This window comes from Moschus berezovskii, chromosome 8 (genome assembly GCF_049115385.1).
Source record: "Moschus berezovskii isolate FMDL1 chromosome 8, NW_MosBer_1.0, whole genome shotgun sequence".
Classification (NCBI taxonomy): Eukaryota; Metazoa; Chordata; class Mammalia; order Artiodactyla; family Moschidae; genus Moschus; species Moschus berezovskii.
In genome coordinates, this window is record NC_142467.1 from 110,902,915 (window position 1) to 110,929,714 (window position 26,800).

At 41.7% G+C, this 26,800-nt stretch overlaps 1 protein-coding gene across 2 annotated transcripts in view; it reads right to left on the minus strand.

The window, feature by feature from the left end:
• Positions 1-5,875: 5,875 nt before the first annotated feature.
• Positions 5,876-26,800, minus strand: part of RNF130 (ring finger protein 130) — a 147,481-nt gene continuing 126,556 nt past the window's right edge. The window contains exons 6-9 of one of the 2 annotated variants that reach the window (XM_055429980.2): positions 20,567-20,663; positions 18,918-19,122; positions 15,665-15,758; positions 5,876-6,065 (exon numbers count right to left, since the gene is read on the minus strand). In XM_055429980.2, the coding sequence (XP_055285955.1) occupies positions 6,050-6,065; positions 15,665-15,758; positions 18,918-19,122; positions 20,567-20,663 (412 nt within the window). In that variant the 3' untranslated portion in view covers positions 5,876-6,049. The remainder of the gene's footprint in view (positions 6,066-15,664; positions 15,759-18,917; positions 19,123-20,566; positions 20,664-26,800) is intronic. The other variant, XM_055429981.2, reaches the window with a different exon arrangement.

The window sequence follows — 26,800 nt, forward strand, 5'->3', positions numbered from 1 at the left end:
ACACTGTTTTAATTCATAAAGTTGATTTCTTAGTTGATAGCACCATGCCCATGAAGAATAAGCAATTGCATTTTGATGCTAATTCTAACTCTGGTTCTAAAGAATAGATCCCACGCCTTAAAAAAAAGCACTGAGACCATGAATAATTGATGATGTCAATGGATGATGACAAATCTTCTCTAAGATTAATGGGCAGCCATATCCTAGTAATTCACTCATTTTATTTCTTAGCTTTTGTAAAAATTTTATATTTGGCCGAAATAGCACTGCTTTTTTTAGTCCTATTCTCTGCTAGAACTTGAAATAATGTGAAAAGGGTGAAAGTACAGTAATAAAACAGTAACACTGGCATTAAACAGTCCTACATCTTCCGACTGTTGATGAAGGAAAATAATTCACTATAAATGGGAAATAGAAGAGAGGGAACAATTCATTTGATGTCCACTGGATAAAGGTGGGGAGAAACTATACTAGTGATTTATGAAAATACTACTAAGTGAAAACCATTTTGTAGGTATTGAGGAAAATGTTTAGAGTGTAGAAATATCAGGAGGACCACTGAACCAGTGAATCTCAGTGAACACAAAAGATGTAATGAATAATCTGTGCAGCTTTTAAAAATCTTCTAACTCCATAAGCACTTAACATCAGAGCCCTGAAACATGTGAAGCAAAACCAGACACAAGCTAAGGGAGAATAAACAATTCAGCAGTAACCACTGCAGACTTCAATACCTTACTTTCAACAACTGACGGAACTAGATAGAAGATGAAGAAGGAAACAGAAGATCTGCATAAGACCATTTACCAACTAGACCTAGAGGACTCCACCCGGATCAGCGAAATATACACTCTTCTCAAGCGTATATGGAACATTCTCCAGGACAGACAATGTGTGAGGTTAGAAAACAAGCCTCAGTATACTTAAAATGACTGAAATCATACAAAATATGCTCTCCAAGCAAAACGGAAAGAAGTTAGAACTCTAAAACAGAAGGAAATTTGGGAAGTTACTAAATATGTGGGATTTAGACAACATACTCCTAAAGAGCCAATGGAACAAAAGAAAAATCATAATGGAACCTAGAAAATATTCTTAAGATGAATGATATACAAACCAAAACATACCAAAAGTTATGGATGGGTGAAACTGTGCTTCAGAGAAATTTATAGCTAAAATGTATATATTAAAAAAGAAAGATCTGAAATCAATAACATAATCTTCACTTTAAGAGAAGAAAAAATTAAACCCAAAGTAAGCAGAAAGGAGAAAATAATAAAGATGTGAGTGAAAATTAATAAAATACAGTAGAAAAATAGACAAAGCAATAAAACCAAAAGTTGGTTCCTTGAAAAGATCAAAATTAAAAACCCTTTAGCTAGGTATAACTAGTTAAACCATGCATAAATGTTAAGTGCATATGCTTTTGACCAGGCAAAAAAGAACTCGCGCTACTAAAATCAGAAATGAAAGAGGAGACATTACTATCAACACTGAAGAAATAAAAAGGATTATAAGGGAATCTTATGGACAACTATATGCCAGGTAATCAGATAACCTAGATGAAATGGACAAATTCCTAGAGAGACACAAATTACTGAAACTGACTTACTAAGAAATACAACACCTGAATAGCCTAAAAGGGAGTGTATCAGTCATCAAAAACCTCCCACAGAGGGAAGACCACTATCAGACAGCTTTACCCGGGAATTCTACCAGTTAAGAAGTAACACCAATTCTTTTCAAACGCTTTCAAAAAACAAAAGAGAGGGAAACACTTTGTAATTAAGGCTAGCATCACAGTGATAACAAGTCAGAGAAGACATCACAAGAAAATTACAGACCAATATCCCTCACTGAATGTAGACACAAACATGCTCAGCAAAATACTAGCAACTTGAATCCTGAAATTTATAAAAACATAATCCCATTACGACCAGCTGGGATTTATCTCAGGAATGTAAGGTTGGTTCAACATATGAAAATCAATTAATATAATATGCCATATTAATAGAATAAAAGAAAACCACACAATCATCTTAATAGGCACAGAAAAAGTGAACTTATGTTATGATAAAATGTTAATGTTTACCAATGTTATGATAAAAACATTCAACAAGGTAGCAGCAACAGGGAACTTTTCAACCTGATAAAAGGACATCAACGAAAATCCCACAGCTAACATCATACTCAACGGTGACAGGGTGAAAGATTTTCCCTTAAGATGAGGAACAAAACATGGATGTCTGCTTGTACCACTTCTCAACATACCACTAATGAAGGCTCTAGCCAGGAGCAATTAAACAAGAAAATGAAATAAAAGGCAGCCTGATTGGAAATGAAGAAGTAAAATGATCTCTCTTTGCAGATACAATCTTGTACATAGAAAATTCTAAGGCATCCACTGAAAAACTATTAGCGCTAGTAAATGAGTTTAGCAAGGTTGTAAGGATAAAGGTTGCTAAGATGACTCTGTTCTGTTCTGTTCAGTCACTCAGTCGTGTCCGACTCTTTGCGACCCCGTGGACTGTAGCCTACCAGGCTTCTCCATCCATGGGATTCTCCAGGCAAGAATACTGGAGTGGGTTACCATTTCCTTCTCCAGGGGATATTCCCGACCCAGGGATCGATCCCAGGTCTCCCGCATTGGAAGATGACTCTACTACCTGAAAATGACTTGCAAATTCAAGGAAATCCCTATCAACATCCCAGGTAGTTTTTTTTTTTTTGGCAGATATTAAAAACTGTTGTAAATTCATATGAAAATGCAAGGAAATGCAATGTTCTGAATAGCCAAAACAATCTTGGGGAAAAAAAGAGAAAACCAAGTTGGAGGACTCACACTTCCCAATTTCTAACTTACTGCAAAGTAACAATAATCAATACTATGTGATCCTGGCACAAGGACAGGCATAGGGACCAATAAAATAGAACTCAGAGTCCAGAAATAAATTCATGTATTATGCTTAACTGACTTTTGACAAGAGTGCCTAGACCATTCATCTGGGAGAAAAAAAAAAAAAAACTCTTCAACAAATGGTACTGGGACAATAAATATCCAACATGCAAAAAAAAAGAAGTTGGACCTCTACCTCACATCATATACATATATTAACTCAAAAAGGATGAGAGAACTAAATATAAGAGCTAAAACTGTAACACTCTTGGAATTCTCTGTGACCTTGAATTAGGCAATGGTTTCTTAGATATCTGACTCCCAAAACACAAACCAAACAAAAAAGACTGATTGGAGTTCCTCACTGAAACCCCCAAAACAAAAAAACTTGTATTTCAAAAGATACTATCAGGAAAGTGAATAGAGAACTTACAGGAGAAAAATATCTGCAAATCATATATTTGATAAGGGTCTGTGCTTTAGTCACTCAGTTGATGTCTGACTCTTTGCGACACCATGGACTGTAGCCCACCAGGCTCCTCTGTTCATGGGGATTCTCCAGGCAAGAATACTGGAGTAGGCTGCCATGCCCTCCTCCAGGGGATCTTCCCAACCCAGGGATTGAACCCAGGTCTCCCACATGGCAGGTGGATTCTTTACCATTTGAGCCACCAGGGAAGCCTGATAAGGGCCTCGGATCTGGATTTTATAAAGAACTCTTAGAATGCAATAACAAAAAGACAAATAATTCAATTAAAAATGGGCAAAAGGACTTGAACAGACATTTCTCCAAAGAAGATATTCAAGTAGCCAACACATGAGTGATGTTCAATATCCTTAGAATTTTTCGTGCGTGTGTGCTCAGTTGCTTCAGCTGTCTCTGACTCTTTGAGGCTAGGCTCCTCTGTACATGGGACTCTCCAGTATTCTTGCCAGGGAGAAAAATGCAAATCAAAGTCACAATGAGGTGCCACTTCAAACCCACTAGACATGGCAAAATTTTTTAGAAAAATCAAAATATGCACTGGTGAGGAGGCAGAGAAACAGGAGCACCTGTATATTGCTGGCAGGGAAGTGAGACTGTGCAGCTGCCTGGAGGTCAGTCTGGTTGTTTTTCAACAAATTAAACCTAGAGTTAACATATACTCCAGCAATTCTACTCCTAGGGATATATCCAAGAGAATTGAAGATACATTCACACGAAAATCTGAGTATGCATATTCATAGAACCATTCATAAAAGACAAAATGTGGAAACAACCCACAACATCCATCAATGGATGGATGAATAAAATGCAGTATCTACCTACCTATCTATTTATGCACACAATGAAATGGGGCTTTTCTGATGGCTTGATGGTAAAGAATATGCTTGCAATGCCAGAGACCCAGGTTCCATCCCTGTGTCGGGAAGATCTCTTGGAGAAGGAAATGGCAACCCACTCCAGTATTCTTGCCTGGAGAATTCCATGGACAGAGGAGCTTGGCGGGCTATGGTCCATGGGGTCACAAAAGAATTGGACATGACTGAGCAACTAACACGTTCACACAATGGAATATTATTCAGTTACAAAAAAGAAAAAAATATTGATACATGCTGCAAATGGATGAACTTTGAAACATTATAGGATGTGAAAGAACTCCAATATTGAACCCACATACTGAATGATTCTATTTATACAAAATGTCTAGAACAGGCAAATCCTTAGAGACAGAGCAGATTAATGGTTTCTGGGCTGGCAGAGGTGAAAGGGTATGAGGCTTCTTTCTGAGATGATAAAAATGTTCTGGAATTAAGACAGTTGTGATGGTTGTACAACTTTGTGAATATGCTAAAAAACCACTGAAATAGCTTACCCTTAAAAGGGTAAATTTCATGGTATGTTATATCTTAATAAAAAAAAAAAGAATCTTCAGTCCCCTACTGATGTGAGTATGACTACTCTAGTGGGCCTGGTACTAATGGGAATACTCTCAGCTGAGGTATGCTGACGTGGAAGGTTGGGAACTGACTGCTCAAAACAGCTACACATACTGATAATCCCTTCAAGTTTATCACACTGATTCATAAAACAAAATATTTCAACCGCTTCCTTACAAATAATGCAAAAAAAAAATTACATTTGCACATGTAAAATGATTCTCATCCAACTTTAGAATTTACTGTTTTTAAAAGAATATAGGATTTCCCTGGTGGTCCAATGGTTAGGAATTTGCCAGCCAAAACAGGGGACACAAGTTTGATCCCTGACGCAGGAAGATTCCACATGCCACAGAGCAACTAAGCTGTGGGCCACAACTACTGAGCCTGAGATCTAGAGTCTGGGCTCTGCACCAAGGGAAAGCAAGCAATGAGAAGCCTGTGTGCTGCAACGATGCGTCCCCCGCTCACCACAACCACAGCGCGCCACCGTGCAGCCACAGAGATGCAGCACAGCACGTCCCTGCATAGAACACTGCGTAAACTAGGTAAAAAATCGTGGGCAGATACAACTTATCACTAACAGCGTGGATTTTGGAACATTTTTTGTACACTCATCCTTCCAGCTCACCAAATATTTACTCAGCACTTACTTTCTGCAAAGCACTATACTAGGTACCAGAGATACAGTGGGAAGAAACACAGTTGAAAGTCCCTGTGGCTGTGGAGCTGACATGCTAGAGGAGGCAGGTCAACCATAAACAAAGGAATAAGGAAGTATTAGAGAGGGAGAGGGAATGGCAATCTTGAAGAAAATAAAATGGAGTAACTCATTTCAGGGCCCGAGGGGGCATCGCTCCACAGGATGTCCCCACACCCGAGTCCTATCTGGAAACTACAGGAGCCAACATAAAAATATCAAAAGAAATAGCATTGCTATTCCTCCCCTGGAGAGTATGAGCACGTTCTGTCTCTGAAACATACACAAATGAAATGGGTATGTGATCTCCCAATCAGCCTTTCAAACACAAGTGGTTGAATAATACTCAACAACACAGATTTTTAATTTTATTATTTATTTATTTTAATACAAAGCTTTGGCATTAGCAATTTTATGAAAAAATAAAATGTACTAAAAATAAATGCTTGTGTGGCATGATTGGTAAATGATGCACAAAAATAGGTTCTTTTTTCCTTCAAGGCAATCAGTCAGAAAGCAGTGTTTTTCTTTCTTCAAAACCATTCTACCCTATGGAATAAAAGGAGAAAAAGAGAGGTTAAGAATTAGTTAAAGGGTATTTGTCAAATTTTTAAAATAGAAAGTAATTCTAACTGAATGGTGGGCTGGGTTGTCCCCAAGTATTTCCCAGAGCAGTTTGGTCAAGCCAGTAAGCCATCAGCATTTCCTGAACTCAGCAGCTTCAGATCTGTGGTTAAGTGGCTCAGTCACTTAAAAGTGTCTTAGTACTTCCAAAAGGAAGGCAGGGGAAAGTACAGGTTAACAGCATTTTGTTTAAAAAATGTGGGGACAATTAAACAATTTACAACTTGTCCTGGTTTGAACGCATGTTCTAAATGCCAAATGCCTTGAGATCTGTAGCTGCTGTCTTTAAAATATGCTCTCTCTTTATACCTCAAACAAACATCTTTATTTATTTTGAAATAAGATTTGAGGAGTATGGACTCCCAGGGATATAAGGCTTTCTTACAGGAACTCACAGATTTAATGTGCGTGTATTTTGTGTGTGTGTGTGTCTCCCTCTAAACCAGGTGCCTGAAGGTACCTGACATCTGAAGTTTTCTGCATTACCCTCAGGCTAATGCTGTCCCTCTGTAGCCTGGCGGTGTGGGACTGCTCTAGCTTCGTCAACCCTTCTAGAGTCTGGTTCGTTGCTCTGGTTTCTATATATCGTATCTTCAGTTCTGCTCTGTTTTCTCCCTGTTGAGCTCCAGATCCACACTCTGGATCCAGATCACTTACTCTTTGGTCGTCATACAGCTCTCCAGCATTTCGTGTTTTGTCTCTTCCCCATCGTCCTGACTTTCTCCTTCAGCTCCGTATTTTTACCTAACCTACCTTCTTGCTTTCGATCTCTACCATGCCAAAGCAATTTCTCAGTCACTAGCAATTTTAGTTTTACTGAAAAGCCTTAGACATCACCTGCTGGTTACAAAAAAAAACCAAAACCAAACAACAGTCCAAATTCCAGAGTCTGCCTACTTCCACCATCACCTAGAGTAGACATATCAAACCACACAGCTCCTGGAACCTGCAGTGCTTTTTCCTCACCTTTGTTTTAATGATGCCTGGCCTGGTTTCTAAGTCGCTTCGTCCAGGAAGCCTTTCTGCCTCCCTCAGGGGAGGACGAGAGCTCCTCTGCGTCTGTGTGATACTCATGCCGTACTGCCCCGACACAGGCACAGCGCTGGGCAGAGAGCACTGCAGCCCGTCACCCCAGGGTTCCTGCAGGGCAGGCCTGGTGCCTCAGGCTGGAAGGCTTAGGGTTAGGGTCATTCACAGAAACTGTGACTGAGGCTCTACACCTGTTTATTGCAGTTCATATTTAATATGACACATTGTTTTTATAATATTTCCTCAGTAGGCATAGGGAGCGAGTCAAGATTTTAAAGGGTGAGTCAAGATTTTTAAACTTACTTTTTTTGCTGCCTTTCTAAGTAATTATGGGGCTTCCCTGGTGGTTCAGAGAGTAAGGAATCTGCCTGCAATGCGGGAGACCCAGGTTCAATTCCAGGTTGGGAAGATACCCTGGAGAAGGGAATGGCAACTCACTCCAGTATGCTTGTCTGGAGAATTCCATGGACAGAGGAGCCAGGTGGGCTACAGTCCATGGAGTCGCAAAGAGGTGGACATGACTGAATGACTAACACGTGTAAGTAATTAAAAAAAAAACCCGATGAAGCCAAACATTAAAGGCACTTCTGAAAAATAAAAAGACTGACAAAGACAAGACAGGAGCCCAATTAAAGGTTCTGCTGCTTTAATCTCCTTTTTTGTCACTAAGTTTTTACAAAATCAAATTTATCTTTTTCAACTATATTATTTGGAACCCTTAAATGGCCCTCCGGAGTAGTCAAAGAAAAGCAGTGTAGAGTAAAGATTGGAACCAGAAGTACTGGGCTGGAGTCCCAGGTCCTTCCTCCTATGGCACTTCTTGGAGGTCACTCAGCCCCTCTGGGCCTCAGGTTACTCCTTTGTGTACGTATCTTGGGCTCACTGTGGCTAAAAGAACTAAATACTAAAAGAAAGAAGAGTATTCACAGTGAGGCTGGGGACAAGTATTTGCTGACATTCCTACAAAAGAAGCTGTCTCAGGAAAATAAACAATCAGATATTTGTGCCAGTGTGAGCAAGTTATTAGGTTGAGGATTTCCCAGATGGCACAGTGGTTGAGAATCTGCCTGCTCAGAATGTAAAGTGAATCCACAACCCTGGCATCAAAGGAATGTGGTGCTGTTGTTTAGTCACTAAGTCATGCCCAACTCCTTGCAACCCCATGGACTGCAGCACACCAGGCTTCCCTGTCCTTCACTATCTCCCAGAGTGTGCTCAAACTCATGTCCGCTGAGTTGGTGATGCCATCCAACCATCTCATCCTGTTGTCCCCTTCTCCTCCTGCCCTCAATCTTTCCCAGCAACAGGGTCTTTTCCAATGTAAAAAATGTAGATCTCAGGTGATGCTGGGAAGAGCAAAATAAAAGAATTAAAAAAGAAAAAAGAATCTGCCTGCCAATGCAGGGGCCTCGGGTTTGATCCCCAGGCTGGGAAGATTCCACGCATAACTAAGTCCATGCACCTCAACTACTGAGCCACAACTACTGAAGCCTGAGCACCCCAAAGCCTATGCTCTGCGACAAGAAAAGCCACTGCAAGAAGCAGCCTGTGTACCACCGTCAGAGAGCGGCCCCTGCTTGCTGCAACTAGAGAAAGCCTGCACACAGTAACCAAGACCTAGCACAGTCAAAAAAAAAAAGGAAGTTATTAGGTTGAGAACTAAATATTCAAAATTCGTCAGCTCAGTGTCTTTCAAATTGCAGGCTGCAACCTATTAATGGATCATTAAAATCTATGCAGGAGTTCGTGACCCACATTAACAACAAGAAACCACAGAGAAGAAAAGATCTGTATGCAGTAAGGAAAACTGTGGAACTTCTGTTTCAGTCACACATGTGGGAGTACTGGGTCACAATAGAAAATGTATTTCTTACAGTAGGAGATGATTTTAAAAAGTTGTAAAGACATTGCTTGACCCTGAAGATTCAATAAGGGGTAGCCAGCTGAGACCCAGACCCCTCTCGATGGGTTTTGATCTCTCCTAGGAAGGGATCATTTAGGACAGACAATTCAAGAGGAACTCTGAGAACTAGAAGGAGTCTTAGAACTTTTATCTGACTCAAGCTGCAGCTGCTGCTAAGTCGCTTCAGTCGTGTCCGACTCTGTGCGACCCCATAGACGGCAGCCCACCAGGCTCCCCCGTCCCTGGGATTCTCCAGGCAGGAACACTGGAGTGGGTTGCCTTTTCCTCCTCCAGTGCATGAAAGTGAAGTCGCTCAGTCATACCTGATTCTTCGCGACCCCATGGACTCCAGCCTACCAGGCTCCTCCATCCATGGGATTTTCCAGGCAAGAGTACTGGAGTGGGGTGTCAACTGCCTTCTCCAATCTGACTCAAGATCTGCCTCCAAACAGCTCCTGCCTTGTAGTTTCTGTCTGAATAAGCAACTCCTGGCAAGCTCATTGGCTTTTAAGACAGCTCATTTTCACGGAGGAACAATTCTTACTGGCAGGAAGTTCTTTCTTACATTAAATGGAAACCTACCTCCCTGTAGATGTCTCCAGAGCTACATAGGAAGTATTGCCCTTTGTAGGCACTGGTTAGTCACCATGGGACTATTACAAGCATTAACTGGGGGCAATGTGGGTAATAACAGAGTCCCACAAAGGAGTAAGATCTTGGTAGGCATACAATAAACAGTAGCTGTTCTCACCTTTGAAAGTCCTCCAAATACTTGAGAACACCTCTTACATCACTTCAGTCTCCTCTTTTCTAAGGTAAATATCCCCAAAGTATGAAATGATTAAGTTTTCAGATACTTTTATATTGAAATATGTCAATGTTCCTCTTAAAAAGCTTGAGCAAAACAATTCAGAAATACTGAAATACTCTTAGTAGAGAGTAAAACAGAAACATCAATTCCTGTGACCTGGCCTATATATTTCTACTACAACTCAGAGGAGGACAACGCAAAGAGAACACTGAATGGATGTGCTGCAGAGCCAGGACTTCTTGGTCTTCAATTATGCGACACGACTTCAAATTTGCTACAATTCTTCCAACAAGTCAAGCACATCAGATTCATTTCCTCCTGCTGAGACTGTCTGAATCTTAAATGCTAGTCTATACACCTCTGCAAATCTCAGAACATGATTTCTAAGCATCAGAATCCAGGAACTAAGAAAGGGCTGTAGAGAATACCTAGCTGAACCGCCCAGTCAACTCAAAATCTCTCCTACATCATCCACATATCTTATAACTTATTCCTCAAATAAAAACATTTCAAATAAATATTTACTTTTCTTATGTTGAGGGAAAAATAGATTTATGTAAATGTAAGCTGGTAAAACTTGAGATTTAACAAGGTTTACTTAAATAAAAAAACATAGCAGAAAACATACTTTGCGAATTGATGTTCAATATAACTTGTTCAGTCGCTTACTGGTGTCTGACTTGCGACCCATGGACTGCAGCACGGCAGGCTTCCCTGTCCTTTACTATCTCCCGAAGCTTGCTCAAGCTCACGTCCATTGAGTCAGTGATTGCATCCAAGCATCTCATTCCGTCCCCTCCTTTTTCTCCTGTCCTCAGTCTTTCCTAGCATCAGGATCTTTTCCAATGAATTTGCTCTTCTTATCAGGTGACCGAAGTATTCGAGCTTTAGCTTCAGCATCAGTCCTTCCAATAAATATTCAGGGTTGATTTCCTTTAGGATTGACTCGCTGGATCTCCTTGCAGTCCAAGGGACTCTCAAGAGTCTTCTCCAGCATCATAGTTCGAAAGCATCAATTCTTCGGTGCTCAGCCTTCATGGTCCAACTCTCACATCTGTACATAACTACTGGAAAAACCATAGCTTTGACTATATGGGACCTTTGTTGGCAAAGTGATGTATGCTTTTTAATATGCTGTCTAGGTTTGTCATAGCTTTCCTTCCAAGCAGCAAGCATTTTTTAAGTTCATGGCTGCAGTCACTGTCTCCAGTGATTTGGGAGCCAAGGAAAATGAAATCTGTCACTGTTTCCAATTTTCCCCTATTTGCCATGAAGCCATGGGACCAGACACCATAGTCTTAGTTTTTTGAATGCTGAGTTTTAAGCTAGCTTTTTCACTCTCCTCTTTCACCTTCATCAAGAGGCTCTTTAGTTCCTCTTTGCTTTCTGCCATTAGAGTGGTTATCACCTGCATATCTGAGGCTGTTGATATTTCTCCCAGAAATCTTGATTCCAGCTTGTGATTCATCCAGCCCAGCATTTCCCATGATGTACTCTGCATAGAAGTCAAATAAGCAAGGTGACAATATACAGCCGTCACGTACTCCTTTTACAATTTGGACCAGTTCATCGTTTCATGTCTGGTTCTAACTGTTGCTTTTTGACCTGCATACAGGTTTCTCAGGAGGCAGGTAAGGTGGTCTGGTATTCCCATCTCTTTAAGAATTTTCCACTGTTTGTTGTGATCCACACAGTCAAAAGGCTTTAGTGTAGTCAATGAAGCATAAGTTTTTCTGGAATTCCCTTGCTTTTTCTATGATCCAATGGATGCTGGCAATTTGATCTCTGGTTCCTTTGCCTTTTCTAAATCCAACTTGTACATCTTCAAGTTCTCAGTTCATGTACTGCTGAAGTCTATCTTGAAGGATTTTGAGCTTGCTAGCATGTGAAATGAGTGCAATTGTGAGGTAATCTGAACTTTCTTTGGCATTACCTTTCTTAGGGATTGGAATGAAAAGTGACCCTTTCCAGTCCTGTGGCCACAGCTGAGTTTTCCAAATTTGCTAGCATATTGAGTGCAGTACTTTAATTGCATCATCTTTTAGGATTTGAAGTAGCTCGGCTGGAATCCCAACACCTCCAACTAGCTTTGCCTTTAGTGGCGTTTCCTAGGGCCCACCGACTTCATACTCCACGATGTCTGGCTCTAGGTGAGTGGTCACACTGCCGTGGTTATCTGGGTCGTGAGTGTCTTTTTTGTACAGCTCTTCTGTGGATTCCTGCCACTCTGTCTTAGTATCTTCTGCTCCTGTTAGGTTTATACCGTTTCTGTTCTGTACTGCGTCCATCTCTGCATGAAATATTTCTTTGGTATCTCTAATTTTCTTGAAGAGATCTCTCGTCTTTCCAATTCTATTGCTTTCCTCTATTTCTTTGCATTGTTCACTTAAGATAGCTTTCTTATCTCTTCCTGCTCTTCTTTGGAACTCTGCATTCAAATGGGTATATCTTTCCTTTTCTCCCTTGCCTTTCACTTCTCTTCTTTTCTCAGCTATTTGTAAGGCCTCCTCAGAGCCTTACTTAGGCACAACAAATGTTTGGGAAGCTAATATAAAAATACATTTACCATGCATTTGCTTCTTTGACTATTATCCTGTTTACATATTTGTCAAGTTTCAAAATTCACTAGATCTGTTTATAGTATTAAAAAAGTAAAGCACAATTAGTCATGATTGAGTACTTATATAGCATTTCATCACAACAGAAGGTGGTGATCCCAGATACATGGACTTTTGATTAACTTGAGTTAAGTCACTAGCATCAAGCCCCGGGTGAACATGCAGAGTGTGGTGAGGGAGGCAGAGTGCTTTCAACCCCAGGTGAGCAGCAATCCATGACCCATGGAGGCTCGGACCTGCCTGGGTTCCACAGCCCAGCTTTTTTATCTGGCCACAGATCTTGCTCACTGCTTGATCTTGCTCACAGGGTCTTACCAGTGGCTAGACTGGGTCAGTCTTACTGACATCACAGTACACAAGTTCAGTGTAACACTGTCAGAAAAGTAAACTATGATAGTAGGTAGAAGGCATAAGGTGGAATTTACTAGTAACATCCAGACAAATCATTAACATGGGAAAAGACAGAATCTACTCATATAGAAGACCATCTTAGAAATGGAGGAGGGTACCCAGAAAACTGAAACAGAGCAATTAAATTGAAAAGGCAATCTCATTTTGACTACAATTTTTTGGTAAAAGTGAAACGGGAAATAAGATAGATTTCAAAGAATTAATGAAGAATAATTATAAATTTATTTGCTAAATAAACTTTTCAGAATTAAAATCACATAGGAATTTTTCACCAATATTCTTGAGAAGGAGACACTGAATAACAGTGGGTATTTATTTATTTATTTTTGGCTGCACTGCCTGGCTTGTAGGATCTCAGTTTCCAGACAAGGGATCAAACCCAGGCCCCCAACAGTGGAAGTGTGAAGTCCTAACCACTGGACTGCTGGGGAATTCCCAACCATTATCTTTTTTTTCAATCCCCTATAATTAAAATGGACTTAAAAAAATTAAGTACTGTTACAAAAAGTCAACACATAAAAGCATATAGGAGAGAAAAACATCATCCAAAATTTTACTACATTAAGAAAATCACCATTAATAATTTGGTCACCGTCCTTTTATCCATCCACATGTGTGTATACACACACACACACTCTCTCTCTCTCGCTCTCTCTCTCTCAACTTCTCTAAATGGAATTATGGAAACTGTCATTCAGAGTGGTTTTGACTAAGACATAGAAATAATAGTTAAATGAATAACTGTACTAACAACCCCCTACAAAGGCTAATGGGAGAAGGGATGGACTAAGACATGGATCTAAGATCTCTGACTCGGATTCTGAGTCATGCATGCATTTATGAATGGAACTCTAACTTACAACAGGTAACATGTCTATTGAGCATTCTCTAAAATATCTAAAACATGAACCGAGCACCTGGCCCATTCTGAGTGGGAGCAAGGTGACTATTAAATTACTTAACAATTCCCTAAAAGTGCCCAGTGTGCAGCCACTTGCTGTGACTGGTTTTTGCTCATTTGCGAAATTTTAAGAAATGGACTTACATTATCATCTTGTCTGATGGGTTGGTATGGGAGTAAGCAAAAGAGGTGACTTCAGGAGAAATAAGTATTTCCCTCCATTCTGAGGGTTGATTACAGGCACTTGTGAGCTCTTATGATTCTGTGTTCTATTTCATGAAAGAAAATTAAGTTCATGTGCCAAATGATAAAGACAGATGGCCATCTTATTCCTAGAACTTTGAAAGAGTCTCAGAGGAGTTGTTTGGCTAACATTTATTGAGCACTTATTATGTACGAGGCACTGTGCTAAGCACTTCATATGCTGATTCTTACAACAACCCTATGATCTACTCCTACCATTATTCTTGTTTTACGGATGACTAAAATGAACTTCAGATAAATATTATCTAGGTCTCACAAGCAAAATATGGAGGAGCAGGTAGTCATATCCAGGTATGTGTGACTCTAGAGTCTGAGCTATTAACACTGTGCTATGCTGAAGTAAAATGCATCAGGTGGGGCCAACAGAAGCAGCTAAATGGTGACCTACTGGGTGAGGTTGAGACCACTCATTTGAAGACTGAAGACTGCCAAGTGGCCACGACACCCTCTCAATATGTAACATGTCAAGGATGCCAGAGGGTGCTTCTTGTAAGTATCTAGCCAAATGATCAGGTTAGAAGTAATAAAATCACGTCATTGGAAAGGAAGTTTCTTGCCATTGTTTCTACAGTTGGACTATGAGCACTTAATTGAATCAATTACATGAGCTTGGTTTGTTGTTACTAATCAGCTAAAGTGCCAGGACATAACAGAATACAGGGAACACAGGAACTCCACCAATTCAAGTTCAAATTTCAGCAGTGTTCCAGGGACGCTTTCATCTTGAATTAGTTTTCATGAATATTGCTTAAAAGAAAGGACTGAAAAATATCCTAAAGTAAAGCCCCAAGTTTAATGCAAAACAAATAAAGCCACCTCCATGCAAAGAAGCTACCCCCATGGAAAGCTACTTTTGGAAAACCACTGGATCAAACTGGACCTCAACAGTTATCCAGCCCAAATTTTCCATCCAACAGCTCTGACAAGTTAAAATGCAGCTTCTGCCTGCATTCCTGGTCCAGGGCACTCCCTACCCCCACAGCAAACCATCTCACTGGTTTTTAAGTAGCCTGCTGACAGATGTTCTTCCTTTTACCAAGGTGAAATTTTGCCTATCTGTAACCTGGTCTTCATTTTGTCCTATGAAAATACAGTCTATGCTTTTTTTTCCTGATCGTCGTTCTAATATTTAGAAGTCACAGGTCTTTCTGATTGCTTCTTTCTTGCAGGTTAAATATCCATGTTCCTGTGACCATAGGCCAGGGTGCCAGTTCTCCACCGAAAGCTAAGCATATAAAGCTCCAGGTAAAGTGTGACGAGCACGCAGCAAAGCGGGGCTAACCCCATCAACGATCAGGACGTGGGGATTCTCTACATACTACACCTGTACTGCTTTTCTTGGCACTTGTTCCATCGTTGATGTATTCTAACCTCGCGGCTAATGAAAGCCCCGAGATCTTTTCTAGAGTGAACAAAATGAACTCCCAATCAGTATTACTGTTTGTGAAATAAACTGTTCAGTTAGGTATGATCCCATCAGGATCAGTATAAAATTGGTGGAAGCCAATTCTCATGATCTTTAGGAAAATGACATATTTTCTTGGGCTCATTTGGCACATGCAATCCAAAAAACAATTTGTTACTTACTCATTAGCATTCAAGCTAGCTGTGGCTCTGATGATCATGTAGCAGAGTGTGAGAGCACTGAGGAGGCCAAAACTGGCAATAATAAACCATTCTTCTGTTGACAAAGGAAAGGGAGGAAATCACTCTGGGGAGAAGACTTAAGTCAAATCGACGTCAACATTTCCCTCAAATGCAACGAAGCAGACGTCAACGAAGGTGTAAGCCAAGACTGGCACAAGGAAGTGAAGCAGGAGGAGGTTTGCCAGAGAGCTACTGAGTGGAGAAGGTTAGCGGAAGTAGTGGTGAAAGCTGCAAGGGAGAAAGGAAAGCATGGCCCAGACATTCCTTCCAGTTAAGGTCCTGAGGTCTGTGAGAGGTGTGGCCACCAAAAAGTGTGCAGTAAAAAGATGTATATAAAATGGCACATGGGCACAGGTTTTTAAAGTTGTTAATTTCAATGGCAGTAAAGTGGACTAGCCATACTTATAACCTCTTTCTCTTCCTCTGTCACTTCTGCAAGGTTGTGTCACCCATTCCTAAAGAAAGGCTTAGAAAGATGGAGCAGTGGTCCCCAAAGGTCTTGTGGATACTCCAAGCAGTTTGCAGGCTGGCCTCCGTGGCATTCTCATCTGTATTCTTTTTGTCTATGAGTGGGTTTACTTAAGAGTCTTTTTTAAAAAGGACATCTTATTGGTGTCTCTTGCAAAGAAGAGGACTACCCTTCACAACTCCACCACTAAGAAGCAGCACTGGCTGTTAAGGCTTTATGAAGCAGAAGTAGAAAGGGAAGGTTACTCACAAGAGACTTGGCCCATCAAAGAGATGAAAACCTCTGGTACACAGAGCTCTAAAGGTTTTTAATCTAGTCTCTTTCTAGATCTAGGAAATCAGTTAATATTTTCCCTTGACTTTTCAAACTCTGTATCATCCAGGTAATATTTCAAAAACAGTATTTACTGAGAACCATAAAAGCAACCTGAGAATCAACCTGACTTCCTAAAAAGTTTTAACACGAAATATTTCCTAAAGTATACACAAACTGGGACTGGTTTAACAAAGTTTAACACAATAAAATTCCCTATATATTTGCAATGATGCAGAGAGAAGAAATTTATACTTGGAATGCCAAATACTTAGACGCGAAAGCTGTGTGTGACATGGGTGTTTCTAATCTGTTTTCCATGGACCCTACAGCTATGCAACACTGTGTGAGCCCACTAATTCTTCCAGAAAAAGGTTATTATACTTTCATTGAATTTTAAAGGTGGTGATCTTCAAAAGGTTAAGAAGAACTGTTCTTCAGGATTCCAGGATGCTGAGTTGTTCTATAAGCATTTCTCTGCCCAGCTTGGTTTACATTATTAAAATACTCAGAAAGCTCTCTCTTTTTAGATAACAGTGCAGCCACTGCTTCTTGGAATACAAATTCTTCATCAACAGAGTGAATTTATAAGGCTTTTCTTTAAGTCAAAATAATAAACATTCAAGAATCCATGCAAAATCCACCATTTTTAATCCCATATATTTTAAATTAGAAAAAAATATATACTGGTATTTAAAAAAAATTAAGAGATGCTGGTCATCAATTTCAAGAAGCTTAATATAGCATTCTTTCTTTTTTTTTTTTAAGACTTTTTCAAACCTGATAGGCAGACTAACTTCAATTATATCTATGTTTCCAATTGTGAATATAGCATCCAGACATGCATGGCATTTCAGTTATAAAAATTAGTAACCAAAAAGAAGTAAACGCCATCACAATAATGCCCGACGGGCCAGAGGTATCTTGGCACCGATGCACTGCGGTTGGGGCCTCGGCCACCTCTGCCCTCCCCAGTGTGTGTTTAGCACAGTGCCTTGCAGACAGTGGACGCTGGCTGAACGCACCGTAGTGACTGTGGCACTACACAGCTGTGAGCTTAGAGGAGAGGCAGCTCTGGTCTCATGGAACCACATGAGCTTCATTTTAACGCGCACAGAGTTGCTAAAGGTGGTTAATGTGGCACATGAAGTAACACTTTTATCGTCACAACGCACGATTTGAAAGGACGTTTCTGTATAAAATATAACGGGGTAATTAACGTAGTAGCAGGTGCTCAATAAATGCTGATCAATCAAAGACCTACCGATAACTCATTAATAAACAGGCAACCTTTGTCTCCTTTATTATTATTACATAATTTCTAAAAAATCTAGCCCATAAAACCTAAAGCTCAAAGCAGGAAAACAAGAAATGCTATTAAAACCAACCACTGGGAAATGGTAAGAAATTAGCCAAAAAGTATCAAAGAATAGTTTTACTGATTCTATAACTTAAACTCTCCCTGAGTTTCAACATATGAGAATAAAACCTGCAAAATCATTTTCTAACAATTTTTGATTGGCTAAAAACATGTATAAATCAACTGAATAGACCACCCAAGTCTTACTACTTAAGGGAAAAGTCTTCTTGTAATAGTTTTATCCATTTTACTGACTCCCAGACATTGAGAGGAGTTCCATTAGGGTCAGGGCTTGAAGCTATAGGCAAGCACAGCATATGCTGAAAAAGGCAGCACCACAGTGGTGATGAGGAAGATGGGGTGAAAGGTGTTAGGAGAGAGTAACATAAAGAGTGGATTGGAAACAGCTGGGTTGTTACGGGATCAATGTCCACTCACACGCCTGCCAGCCCACTCATACTTTGGTAAGGCCATCAAAGCATTCAGAGCACTTTTTTTTCTTGTCAACATTTCAACAGTCATGACATTCATAACTAGCCCAGAACATTTTTTAAAAGTAGATTATCTTATGGCTTTTCTCACACCTGTTGTACAATTATACCAAGACGCCAAATTTCATAAAAGTGTAAAACACAGCGAGCAGCAACTGGCTATCTCAACTGTTCCTAAAGTGGGGAGTTTACGTTCAAATTCTGGATGAGTGTTTTTACAAAGCTTCCTGCAGCACAGGAACTAGACAGTACTGGGGCTCACAGTTACACAACACACCTGTGACTCTGCGGACGTCCTACCTCACATCCGTGCGTGCAACACCATCACTTCAAAACAGGCTGATAAGCAGCTATTAAGACAGACCTCTGATCAACTGCTCATCAAATGGCAGCTAAAGTCATTAGTTACACACAAATACACGAGTTTCTTATTAACCAAAGCACCCACGACTTTCTCAGTTATAGGTCACTGGCCCCGGTGACCGATCGCCTCAACTCTTCACCACACGTCAAATATCAGCAGCAAGCCAGTCCCGCGCCGCGGGCACAGGGCTCACTTACTTGTTACTGCGATGTTGATCTCTCCTGTTCGAGGTGTGAGCTCGCCATCCTGAGGAAGAGGCGAGATCCCCGAAGTGCGAAGTGGCTCGAGGCCAAGGGAGTTGTCGCTGGCCAGCTCACCTAGGGCCGATCTTCGGTTAACTGCTTGGGTTCTGGTGAGCCTTTCCATATCAAATGCTACATTATCAGTACACGGTAAATTTGGCTGCAAAATATTTCCAGGTTAAAAGTGCTTGTAAGATTAACAGATCCTTTTATCGAATTCTAAATGCTTGACACCCTGTTGAAAAGATTTTACGTTTTTTCCATGTGATTGCCTCTCATTTCGCCCCCCATTTACACTTTCCATTCTTGTTCAAGAGTTTGTATTTAAAAGAAACAAATGATTTCTGCCCCAAAATGATACAAAGGAAAGCCAAAATCCACCGTAGAACTGAGAAAATTGGATACTCCATCTTTATAAAGGACAACTTTTTGTGAACATGGCTCACAGGCAAAGAGATTCATTATTATTATTATAAAGTTGACAGTCAGTGCAGTGTATCACTTTGGTGCATGTGTTAACACAGATAACATAAAATATCCCTTTCACCCTGTTAACTGTTCTGTAACACCTCATGTATCTGCTAGTCAGGTTTTAAATGTATTTCACCTTTAAAACATAAAGAAAGCATGCAACCAAGAGTAGATCAACACTGAAAAGTCTTCTGACCCTAAAAAAACCTGTTTCAAAATTTAAGCATCTAATGCTAAGGGAGAGGAACAGAGTGCTGTGGGGCTAAAGGCTACTATCATCCACTAAATACGGATATGGACGGCCAGGGAAGCTGCCAGACAGTCTCAAGGATGACCCTCACCAGAAGGGATTATCTAGGCCAGTGTCAAGTGTTAAGAGGTAAAGAAACTACAAGTCACTGACATGATCTTTGAAGGTGGGGGGGTAAATGGGGCACTACTACCTAACTGGATCGCTGCTAAACTGTCATCTGATAGCATATTTTATATAGGATTATTCAGATCTGCAAAGCCAAAATGAAGAATTCATCTGTTGGGTCAACATAAACTTTCTTCTCTATATGGAGATCATTCAATCACTCTTGAAAGAACTCCAAGTTCCCCAATAGTCAACGCTGGCTCACCTGGCTATGGCTGAAGTGCTCTATATGGCTGGCACCCAACCAAAGCCCCTACCCAGCTGTCAAAGATCAGCTCGGGGCTGGCACTGCCTACCCTCACTGACGGCAATTACCAACATCTAGGAGAGCAAAGCCAAATTCAAGAGCAAGAAACATAAATAATGACACGGTTTTATATCACATTGAATGCAGAAAAAATTACTACTGGACTAGAGTTAAAAATCCACATTCTACTCTTAAAAAAAAAAGATATTGGAGTATAGGAAAATCACCTCCTCCTTTTTGCCTTGGTTCTTCGTCACACACCTACCGCCCAACAGAAGCAGGCTTTAAAGTAGACTAGCACAGTTCTTCAGCTGCTCTTCCCTAAGTTCTCTGATGGGTGCTGGACTTTGACGGGGAAAATGTAGTATTGGACCAAATACCAACAAGACTATCTGGCGGAGAAAGCCTATGTTATGCTATGCTTAGAGGTAAAACAACACAGAAGTATTAACAAAACAGGAAACATACCACAATGCCCAGGGCCTTCAAAATATTAAGTTTGCACATAGGACAGGTACAATGTTCACTAAGCCAGGGATCCACGCAGGATTTGTGGAAAACATGCCTATAAGAAAATGGAGAATTATATCACAAATTATAGCCTGAAAAACTCTTAGGCCAAAATGTAAAGAAATGAAATTTTTAGTCAGTCTGTTTGGTCCCAAGAGACAAATACTGGGGATGCACTAAAACAGAGCTGGCAGAGAATCTCCTAAACCCAATCTTATATGTTGATAGCACTGTATAACGAGAACTGATAAGTAGTATTCAGCTGTTTGGTTTTACTCCACCAAATTCCAAATAAAGATCTGAGGAAAAGTAGGAAATTCACTAAGAATGAAGATAGTTATATCTTATTAATCAGTTGTTTCCAATACCTAAAGCAGAAAAATAGAATTTCAAAAAATACTAACCAGGAGTTAAATATTAACCAGGATTTAAACTATATAACTAGTTTCATGGACCTCTGTTTAAATGTTGTTTAAAACATTATTTAAAGAGTTCTTGTAAAACAGACGGGGAGCTCAGCCTGGCACTCTGAGTACCTAAACGGGTGGGGGGGGAAGGGAGGGGGCTCAAGAGGGAGGTGATATGTGCATGATTATGGCTGATTCATGTTGCTGTACAGCAGAAACCAACACAACACTGTGAAGCAATTTTCCTCCAGTTAAAAAAATAAACCAAAGGTAAAAACAAAATATAAGTAAATGAAATGAAAAAAAAAAAAAAAGACTTCTAAGCAATCCAAGCTAAATGCTTGTAAAGTTACAGGGTAGTTGGGACTATTTTTAGGGATGAGCTGTGCTTAGGAATCAGATAACATTTAACCAGTGCTTCTTAGCTGAAATGTTGAAGGGAGAGAGGATGGGCGATTTTTATTCCAGAGAGTAGAGAGTCACATCCTTGTGACTGGAAATAAGTCATGGAGGGTTTTGCCTTCTTGAAGAAGGTGCCTGTGCCCTATGGAAAGGAGAAAAGACAGTGAGGGAGCTGTTGAAACTAACCCTGTGGTAGCTCTGAGAACCTGAAATGAGGCCATGAGGCAGCCCCAGAGTCCAGGCCAACGGGGCAGTGGCAGAGACATGGGCCAGGACCGGCGTTCCGGCAACATCATCTAATCACAGTCTCGGGATAAGATAAAAGAAATTTTGAGAAAGATACCAAATTGAACCATCATATGCTTTTTAAATGTTGTTAATTTGTAATTTATATATTAGCTTATAAGTAGTTATGTATACCTTTTCAAAATATATATACCTGTTTTAAAATGCAGCTTCGATTTAAAAAAGTAAGAGATTTAGAAAACTCACTGTTTTAATTGGGATTTGGAAGAAACATTCATGCTTACAGTTTCAACCCAAATAACCGATCATCACTCGGTAGCCTTGTACCCACTTTTTTGGGGAAAGAATCAAGATGTGTGTGCGTGCTCAGTCGTGTCTGACTCTGCCTACATCTCCTGCATGACGGGCAGATTCTTTACCCACTTAGTCACCTGAGAAGTCCAAGAATCAAGACACTGGCAACTAAATGGTGGTGCTAGTAGTAAAGGGCCCGCCTGCCAGTGCCGGAAGCGTAAGAGATGCAAGTTCGACCCTGGGTTGTGAAGATCCCCTGGAGGAGGGCTTGGCCACCCACTCCAGTATTCCTGCCTGAAGAATCCCATGCACCGAAGAGCCTGGTGGGCTACAGTCCACGGGGCTGCAAATAGTCCCACAAGACTGAAGTGCCTTACTTAGCACACACAGTCTGAAACTTACAGATAACGCAGTGAATCAGAACCTCATCATCCCTGCAGGTTTTCACTTAAGGGGTGACGGTCATCAAACCATAGGCAAGACCTAAATTCATTTAGTGTACATAACGCATTGTCACGTCTCTTTACTGTTCCTTGCATCTGGAGTGTACTCTGAAAGGGAGATAAAGGCTTGCCCCAGAATTCCACTAAGGGTATTCTCAGAGGTGGGGATTATTTCCCAGCAGCTGTGAACGGTGTTGGCTGTGGCCTAAGGAAGATGAGAACAAGGCCTCCAGTCCTTTTTTCAGATACAGACCCCTTTAGGTCTGACGTAAATGACAGCTCCTCCTCACCGCAAGGGTGCATCTGCCTTTATTTGGCAATGTTTCTGGGAGGTCTATGGACCAGTGAGGGTTTGGTCAGCGTTGGCAGAGAAGGGGGGCTGGGAAAGTGCTCTCAGCCAGTTTGATGCAGTGTGGACAGTGGACTTGGGTCAGTTGGCAGGTGACAGAAGAGAAAGTTGTGTGACCTCTGGTGCAGCTGCTGTGGTGTTGGGGAGCTGACCTGAATCAGTTGTCTGGAAATTCTGGTTTAAATAAGCACTGCTGGCTTTTACCTTCTCTTCTTAACAGCGTTTCTGCTTTCCTCTTTTCTTATTATCTAGCTTTTCTTTACTATTACCGGTTATTTGGAACAAACAAAATGGTTTAATCCATTAATTAATGGTTTAATGGTAATTTTTAAAGCTGTGTAAGTTGAGTGTTCTCTGTTCCTTTAACCTTAGTTATAAATGGATTTCTCTCATGTCAGGGTCCTTAAGAGTTCCCTTCTAGGTTTGCTGATCCAAAAGAAAGTGTCTGGTTCCCTGTGGAGCACTGTAATGAAGGAAAACAAAGATCAACTGTTCTCTAGGGACAAGCTGGGAAAGAAAGCCTCTCTTCCTTGCTGCTAAGTCACTTTAGTCGTGTCCGAGTCTGTGTGACCCCGTAGACGGAAGCCCACCAGGCTCCCCCATCCCTGGGATTCTCCAGGCAGGAACACTGGAGTGGGTTGCCATTTCCTTCTCCACCTCTCTTCCTTAGCTAACTCAAAATCAGAAAGTTTGTTTTTTTCTCCATAAAAAACCCTTTTCCGTTAGGCTATCTGCCCACCCTATGGCTTTCCCACCCTCAGTCCCCACCCTAGCCAGCAAGCTGCCCCTTCCTCCCTCCCTCCCTCCCAAACTTCTTCCTCCAGCTACACTCTTTCCAGGATTTCAACAGTCCAGCTCCTGCGCCTGTCCCGGAAAACATCAGTCTAATTCCCTCAGCACACCTCTCTCTCTCCACCTGCTGGCCCTTCTGACACACGCCCACTGCTCCGCCTCAGGCCACTGACAGCACTGTGCTGAAGAGCTGCCCTGTATTCGCCCATCTCTTCTTCGTCACCTATTTTCTTTACCTCTTAAACTCCACACGGCCTTCCCTTCCTCCTGGCCAAAGTTCTGCTCCTACAACAGCCTGAGCCGTGACAAACAACCCTTTCTGACTACCAGCTGTCTCATCTGAACACTGCCGGGGAGAAGCACAGTGGGGAAGGCGGCCTGCCATCTACCTCGTGAGGCTGTCTGGAGCAATAAGTTTAGAAAAGGCACCAAGGATAGGCAAATAAAAGGTATTATTAAACATACAACCAGGCAAAGTAATGCCGATATTTCACACAACTGCTACACGGTCAGAACACTTCAGCGTGCCTCAGGTCTCTGCACGCCCGCACCAGAGTGACCTCTTACAGGCTTGGAGATGTATAAAAGGCATCCACAGACAGCTCAGAGGGGCACGTGGGGCCAGTCAGACCTGGAAAGAACCCCTTCCCACTGTTCTAAAAAGACCCGAATAATAAAAACGCACATAAACACAGAAAAGGGCCCAACAAACTTAGGGCTGAGCAGTGTAAGGGACGGAGAGCGGGTGGCGTCCTGAGGACGATGAGACATGTAAAGCACAAGTTATCAGAGTTTCAGAAAGTCCTTTATTCCTATTAGAAGCACTGTGGGATACAGAAACACTTTGGGCTGTGTGGAAGTATAGAACAGAAAAGGGAACAAAACCAGTAACATCAAAACACAAAGCCTTCCCACTCTCCTCCTTCCCAATGCGCTGTAAGCTAGAGGGATCAGAACAATGGCTGGGGGTGGGGTGAGGCGTCTACATTGAAGGCAAGTTGTTTTCACAGCTCTGCAGCCTCTTGGTGCCGTGCAAGAACCTGGCAAATATAAAAGGATCCAGGATTACTAAAGGTCAGAGACAAGAACTCCGCTTTTCCCCGAACTAGGACTGGCAGCAGACACTGTTTAAACAGGCTTCCCTCTGAGGAGCGGGCATCACAGCAGTGCCTCTGCCAGCCACCAGGCGACCGACCCACTTTAGCTTCTGAGGTGGCATCTTAGACACACAATAAGCCGAGCTGCAGCACTCTACTTCTGAAAAGTGTTTTGAACCACTAAAATTTTGTGGCTGACCTTTAAATAGAAGAGGTGCAAAGCAGCGTGCCAGTTTTCCAGTTTCTAAGATGTGTTGGCTAACACCCAGAGGACTGCTGACTGTGATCAGCTGACACAAGGAGGAGGTCCCAGTGCGGTGCTGACTGCCACCTGTCCTTAGTAAATTAATGTGACGAAGGTAAAGAGTAAAGGCCATGCAGCAAGAAGCCAGCAATCCACGAGAGGCTTGCTATCTGTACAAAGTCTCAGTTGAGTCTTGGGATAGGTATGTTAAAAGGAACGACAAACAGACAGAAAGGCACCTGTACTTTCTCCTGCCTTCCTCAGGGGAAGAAGACACAGTAGTGAAGATGCTTTTCAGAATCTGGCTGTAAAGGGGAGAAGCTGTAGGGTGGGACAGCTTCGGAGATGGGTTTGAAAGAGAGTTATGAAAACTGGATAGGGAATGCTTGAGCATGAATAAATGCTGGTAGGCAAAGAGAGAAGGAACAAGAGCTGGAGGGAGCAGAGGTCTCAAGGATGGGAAGGTGTTGGCACACTGAGGCCCAGGCTGAAAGAGCACATCAGAACCACGTCCTGTCCTGACAGGAGGCAAGGTGGCACACGTGGGTGTGCAGGCAGGTATGCGTGAAGGCTTAGGATCAGTAAGCCAGGAGAATTTCAACTGACAGCCACCGTTTTCTGTGAAGATGACGGTGAAGTTATCTGATGAGAGTGAGGACTAAAGGGATGAGTGAAGATATTTAAGGAGAAGAGACAGCCCTGGACGTGCTGCCTGAGGAGACGGGAGAAATGACCTGGGAAAAAGACGGGCTCTGGGCAGTGCTCCAGGCCCAGCTAGCCTTCCAGGCGCCAGAGCTGTCCGGCAACCAGAGCTAAAGGCGACATCGCCGAGTCACACGTCAGACCAGTTTTAATGGCCCACAGACTACAGAGGGAAGGCGGAGTATCTGAGAGAGAGAGAACAGAGCAAGTAGCACACAAGACTTGTTAACTCAAAGGTACTTGAGAGGGATCCATGGGAAAACAGAGGCTTAGAGAAGATGTGGAGGAAAGATGAGTATTTGTGTGGAGCCATTCTCTAGGTCAGGCGTCCTCACCTGGAGGCACTGGTGGTTGTCAACGGCCATGTGTGGGGCGTGTTACTGGCACCTAGTAAGTGGAGCCAAAGGTACTGGTAAGTAACTTGCAATGCAGGGGGAGCCCCTCAAACCTGCCCAACAAACAAATGTCTGGTCCCAAATCTCAACAGTGCCCAGGTGGAAAGACCTTGCTCTAGGTGAAAAACTGTCAACTTGGGTCACACAAAACACTGCTTGATTGCAAAGTTAGTTTTTACTACACCTCAGAATCATGCTGCTGTCACCATCTCAGTTAGACAAAATGTTTTGCTGAACAGGCTGTGCAACACAGTGGAAACTACAACTAGCTTCAGAGGAAAAGGGGAAGTATCACCTAGACAAGGATCCAGGAATAGAAGACAACCACACGATGTGTGTCCTAATTACAAGTGCAAAAACCGCTAAGTCCGTCAAACTCTAATACTCGAAAGCAGACAACAAATACAAAGGTTGAGATCTCCTCCTTTGGTGGTCGGTCAAATTCTAAGAAATTTCTAAGATCAAGCACAGCTCTAGACTTCAATAATTGGCTTAGCCTTGCAGCATCAGAGTCACCCCTGGTACTTAATAAAAACAAACAAGCCTGGGGCTCCCCTCAGAATATATTTCTGAAAGCTCCCCATTGATTCTGACCTTTGGAAGGAAAAAAGAGAACTAGGAATGAAACTCCAGAAAAGCCAATTCCTGAAGGACAGAAAGAATATGGAACAAATTTCCCAGCACAATCTAGTTTCAGCTGAGGCTCCCTTGAGGAAAACACTGTCACCTTACTAATTACCATTAACAGCTTTGGAAGCCCTCATTCTTCGGTCCCAGACAGTCCTAGGGGCCCCTGGACTGAGACAGGAAGAGAATCTGCA